Raw genomic sequence first — 6,662 nt, forward strand, 5'->3', positions numbered from 1 at the left:
TTCGAATCCGTTTTATCGCACAAGCAGACAAACTATTACAGTATCGCAGACATAAGGTATGTGAGCTGAATATATTTGCTGGAAATGACAACATTTTGTTTCTATTTTTGAACAACCAATTGAAAATCTTTTCCTAACAGTTTATGTTCGTGCTTTTTACTATTAAGGAGAAAACATTAAAGGTAGATCAGTGAAATATAACAAATATAACAATCATATTTGTATTAAGATGTATTTGATCTGGTTCGATTATAAATCTTATATGTTTTACCGATTTTGAATTTGTGTGAACTTATCTTGCTTTATGTGGCGGCCTTGTAGTTTTACAACGACAAATCTAGTTTAATATTCATCAGTCTGGCGTTATTTAGATGTATTTTTCGGTCAAACATGCATTGGCATTTAATCACGATTTTGGGGCTAACCTTGTAAATAATCCCTGAATAACATCACCAAGTCCATCTCCGTAAATAACCCTATAGATTGGTAATCGTGAGTTTACCGCTCTGACCGATACGGATTTACGATGATCATTGTGTATGATCATCTTATTTTATTTACCATTTATCTAATCGCGGTGACTAATCATCAACGAGCTCATCAATAAGCTCTCGGTAAACGCCGATATCCATGATACCACCTTGAAATAATTGCCGACAAATATCAGCTGCTTCATTGGTTATTTCTGGTGAATTATTTCCAGCTCGTTTTCCTCCTATGATAACTTCGAACCGCGATATATCATTGATGATATTATCAGGACAAATACAATTATTTCCCAGACCAGTCCTAGTTGCTTCTTCTTCTGTTGTTTTCTTAAGTAGTCTTAAGGGTGATCTTTCTTCTGCTGATTTTTTAAGTATCTCTTCAGACCTTTTAAGTTTTGACTTCAACCTTTGCTGCGGCGAAGATTGTTGTTGTTCTATTTGTTGCAGAGGGTGGAGGAAGTTGATATGAAGGTTCCTGCTGGGAGAGTTGTTGTTGTTCTAGTTGTTTCAGTCTCCCTCTATAAAGTCTTTTTACTTCTTCTTCAATAATTTTATATTCTCGACCTTTAGCCTGTTTTTTGTTGTAATATACGCGATATATCCATTTAATAAGATTGTCATAATTTGTTTTTTTATAATGGGATTTTAAAATATCAGATTTATTAAATATACCAGATAATATTATTTCGGGTAATTTTTCTCTTTCAGTATATCTAATATCTTCGACAACCCTTTTTCTAAATTTTGCAATCAATTCTAAGTTTTTTTTTCTATTAGATCGGATTCAGATGCAAGTTCTTTTCTCACGTCGGCGACTTCAGCACGAAGTTCTCCAATATCTTCAAGTATTTTTTCACCAACGGGTGGATGCTGAGCAGCAGCTATATCAGTTGGAAGATTTCGTAAAATCTTCTTTGTCTGTTTAGTTCTTCTTGCTATTTTGTCAGCTTCTTCTGCTGTTTGTTTTGATACCGGAAGAAGATCTTCTTTGACGACAGTCGTAACTTTCTCAGTACCTGCAGTGACGGGTTTAAACAGCTTTTTAGTGTCTTCTTCGTACTCAACATGTGCTTCTTGCTGCACTTGTATATTTTTTCTGAATGAATCTCGCACGGGAAGAAATTTTTTAATTGCTTCTAGTCTCTCTTGTGCTATTCTTGCAGTATGAGATTCTGGATGTACCATTATTTTTAATATAACAATTTTTTAATTAATAGGAGCAGAGGGGGCCATGACCTCAAGTTGGTTCATTTTTGTTTTGTAATAATAATTTTGATAAATTAGACAATTAACCGAAGTTCTCAAGCAAATGTTCAGCTCGAAATATTTTTTAGTTAGAAGCCTTATTTCGGGTTTTTGGACCCTCCTAAGGTCGGTCTGTTCGCCCTCTCTGCTGCTTCTTATTAGCTTTGAATTAGCACGTGCAGTGAAAGTAATCAGATATTAAACACTAGATTAGAGCTGATATACATCAACAGCTGGTTTAAGATACATATTCACTAGATTTTATGTTCCATGGGGAAAATACACGCAGGTCCGTCTTTACTCTCATTCCTAACTGTAATGATACATTGTGTTCAATGAACATGATATAACGCCTTCTGCAGTTAGTTTTCAAAAACACATAACATTCAGATCAATATATTTAATCCGATGTCATGCCCCCGTTGGAATCTCGCACAACCTTCCGCCAGAAACAGCTGTTGTAATCATCCGTATTACCGACTTTATCAACTGCATATCTTTGAATGACATTGATGGTGTGCTTCTACAATTTGTCTAAGACTTCGTGTTAATAACAGTTATCGCAGTGAAACGTATTACCATATTATCGAGTCAGCAGACAGTTATCCATTACCGAAGGAAATATTAAAACCTTTGATTCTATGTTATTCCTCAATTTACGGACATGTTACATCTCAATTTCATATAAAATAATGCTGCTTTCTTGACGATTTTGCGTTTCTGACCAGTATTCATACTTTTCAGATCCACAATGTTAAGGATACTCTGCAGTATTGGGTTGATCATTGAAAACCTTTCCATCTGCAGACCAGACGCTTTGCGTTGTCCTGACGTATGTACGTGTAATGAAGAGAAAACAGGCGGGATGCTTAGCGTTTCTTGTGACACCAGTTTTCATAATCCAGGATCAGACAATCCCCGTTTCTCAACCATTCTACCGAACAACACAAGGGCATTTTTCTTTAGACTCAGGGAAGATAATTATGTATTTAAAGAATCAGATGTATCATTTGCAGACATAAGCTGGGGACAGGTAGAAGAAATGACTCTCCGACGTGTGGTAAATTTTCAATTGAATGAAACCCGATTAGCAGGCCTTTCAAGACTGAGAGTTTTACGCTTGCAGGAGGACACATTAAGAAATATATCGCACCCGAGCGCTTTTCGCCTGACGCCAAACACAGAAGTTCTCGATCTCAGCTACAATCCGTGGTTGCCACTGGAAATCGTTGTTGCAGCGTTAAACGAATCGCTTCCGAAATTAAAATATTTGGATCTGTGTAACTTACAGAATGCGTTAAGTGAGCCATTTATTTTGAACAAAAAGTTTGCAATGGCTATTGGAAACAAACCGCTCATTACTCTGAACGTGAGTCGCACTAAAATAGCTTTATTTGATGATGGACTCACCTCTGAGTCTCTCCGATATTTAAACTTATCATATACTTATGATACATGGATGGTACGTCGTTTTAACCATAATTTGTTTCCCAATATAGAAGAAATTGATACTTCATACACATCTTTCTATATTACGAGAGAATTCTTTACAAAATCAATCTGGCCGTTCAATCAGAAAATGGATTTTACCCGATTTCTAATATCAACGAAACGTTTCATCTGTAATAACATGAGATTTACACACCCAGTTTATTTTTACGACTATCGCGTCCAGTTTAAGTGTTTCAGTATAGGTGTGGAGGAACTTTACATGCGTTATTCGAATATTCGATGGTTGAACGTTACAACAAACATAACATTTTTCAGTCTGAAAATTGTCGATCTTGAAGGCAATTTGATGGAATATTTGTCTCCCGAAGGACTGAGGAAGGCCCCAAATTTACGAGAGATATATCTCTCACGGAACATATTGTCGTCGATGGTAAACCTTGGAAATCTTTTGGAAGGTAATGCAAAATTAGAAATCATAGATCTCTCTCAAAACCGTCTTACATCCATACCATATTCTATGTTCGTTTCAACTCCAAATGTGTCCATTCTACGTCTGCAAGGAAATTCATTGTCTATTTGCGATTTTTCTATTGAGAAGTTGAGTAACCTTACACTATTGGATCTGAGTGATAATATGATTAAATATATTTCGAAAGATACAATCTTTGGACTAGAATCACTTTTTAATGAACAGACTCGATACAGGAAAACTATTGCTGATACAAACGCATCTACGAGAAATGACGGTAAAGCTCTATCCCAGATGAATAATTCAGTACTATTAGGTAAATCATTGACTAGTCAGTTAGCCATAGACTTAACAGGTAATTTAATGGAATGCAGATGTGATATAATTTGGTTCAGTGAATGGATACTCTTTACCAATATTCAAATGTTTAACAAGCACTTGTTCAAATGCAAATTCGAGGGAAACTTCAATTATATGTCGTATGAGTTCTGGAAAGATTTAAAGTACCATTGTAGACTCAAAGACTTTATTGGCTTAATAATCGCAATACCCTGTAGTATATTTATAACGATTCTATTTATATACGTTATAATCAGGATAAAGCAAAAGGTAAAACGAAGGAGAAAAGATGAGCGTGCTTTGATAGAGAGATACAAACATAATGAAGATGATGATCGCCAGCGATATTTCGTGTTCTTATCGTATGCTGGAAGAGACGATGAGCTAGTCAGCACTAACATATATCCTGTACTGGAAAGAGTTTTAAGAGAAAAGTTTGGTAACAATGGCAATTTGATATGCACAGGAGACACACACTTTACCCCTGGACGATGGGTTGCTGAAGAAATTGATCGCTATCTGAATACATGTGATGCGATTGTCATGGTTGTAACAAAATATTTCATCGAAAGTGAGTGGTGTAAATACGAAGTAATGCTGGCCAAACAGAAGAACAAATTAAAGATTTTACTTGTTAATGAAGAGGTCTACCAGGAAAAGATTTCATCGGCGCTGAAAGATATCTTAAAATTGTGCACCCGAGCAACATGGAGATTAGAGAATGGACACTTTGCTATCAGACCCGACTGGAATAAGATTTGTGAAGGAATTGTTGATGCATCTATCAAAACTGTGGACGACGGCGAGGAGGAGGCAGCGTTCTAACTGTCTTGCATTACATTACACAGTTAAATAATGGGGTCTCTATCTGATGACATCTTATTCATACTAATTGTTTTATGTCCATCCAAAACAGTGGGAAAAAAGAGATTTTTTAAAAAAAACAGCAATCACCAAGATTACTCGAAGTTTATTAACGATGCCCTTGTTTCAATATCCTAAACGTAGATTGATGTATATTGACATTAAATCCAGTTTTCTCGACTGGAATTTAGCATATGAGTCAATTGTGATTGAATAGGAACATTAAATTCACTGAGTTGTGTCATAATGGCGATAAGGTGACATATTGTCTTTGTTCTTTGGGCGCCTACTGTCCAAACCTTCCCTTGCAATATATGAATGCATTGGGCGATCTTTCATTGTACATTATTTTAAACTGTTCGTGCGAATCCTCTTTAAAACTGAGACATATGGTTAACATTCTGGATAGACGACGATACATTTTGATGTGCGTGTAAACTGTAAAATTCCGAGTTAACTTTAATATCCGATCTGATAAAAAGTTTAATGATGAGTCAATAAAATGTATAGCTATTAATGAGACGTTTTGACCTTCAGAAATTTCAATGCTTTACTTTGTTTCATGAATTATAACGTCTGATTAACATAACCTCATAACGTAGTTAATCAGATATCTTTTGGTTGTAACACATACACAACTGTATAGGCCATAGCTGCATTCGAAAACAGCTTAAACGTTTTCATACATGACATTCAGCGTATTTGACATGTATTCATTTTATGTGGCTCACTTCATTCAGTATTTCAACCAGCTCTTGCGAATAATAAATCTAGGTAGATAATGGATATGTGATAGAAAGCAATACATGTCGAAGGTCTGGTGACCTCAAACAGTTAACATTATTGTTCCGTATAGTTATGTTAGCCTATAGTGCAATATGTTTTATTTCGTGTTAGGAAGATTAACAATAGTATGGATATGTTCCGAACTAAATCATTCACGTTCAGAAATTGTAACGATATAATTACATTTATTAATCATTCATCAAACATACGTTAACGTAATATTGGTGACAGTCAGATATACTTGTAACAAATTGTTATCCCTTTTAGCTTGTGCTGAGAATCCCATTGATAAACTGAATCGAATTTAAGTGAAACATAACAGTCAGTAAAGAGAATGATAACGAAGACTCATCGGGTAGCCGTCTATTTTCGTTAGACAATCACGTGTTTTGCGGCGTGTGCGCGTTAGTTACAGTGACGTTGAAACTTGATTAGGAAGGCCTCCGGAAATGCACATTATTATAAAACTGTATATAAGCTGTCTAAGAATATATCAACGACTTAATAAGAAATTCCCATTATTTAAGATAACCGACTAGTATATTAATCGTTGTGCAGTTAATAAAATTGAGCAGAAAATACATTTTATTTCACTTTTATACATTTAGGTTTTCCTGCTGAGAATGTTTCCGAACCATTGTATATTAAGGATATACTTTGTTCCTGTTGCTTTCAGTGCATTTACACATGCGATTTGTTTGTGATAACATACATTTAGGTTGTTGTTTATATGTATTATGTCCATACCTGTTTTGTCGTATTTGTTATTACATTGTTTATAGGAGAATCAGAAAATTGTGGATTGTCTCTAAGTTATAATCTTGGTAAACGTAAATAGAAAGAGAACAACGAACAATATTTAAATATGCACAATCTTATAACAACATTGTAACCTGTTTAATGTGTAGTACTGGAAGTATAATATAAGAAAACTGTGCAAACTAATAATAGTACCAATATGAAATATATATAATATATTGTGTAGTCTGAACAAACACATGAAACTCCTAGCCAAGATG

The 6,662-nt window shown here is 34.9% G+C and overlaps 1 protein-coding gene across 1 annotated transcript; it reads left to right on the top strand.

The window, feature by feature from the left end:
• Positions 1 to 2,484: 2,484 nt before the first annotated feature.
• On the top strand, positions 2,485 to 4,818 carry LOC149784174 (uncharacterized). The gene has a single exon (XM_089932950.1). It carries the CDS (start codon positions 2,485 to 2,487, stop codon positions 4,816 to 4,818), a length of 2,334 nt encoding a protein of 777 aa, XP_089789076.1.
• Positions 4,819 to 6,662: the final 1,844 nt, after the last annotated feature.

This window comes from Sinohyriopsis cumingii, chromosome 14, assembly GCF_028554795.1.
Source record: "Sinohyriopsis cumingii isolate HCF-2022 chromosome 14, ASM2855479v2, whole genome shotgun sequence".
Lineage (NCBI taxonomy): Eukaryota > Metazoa > Mollusca > Bivalvia > Unionida > Unionidae > Sinohyriopsis > Sinohyriopsis cumingii.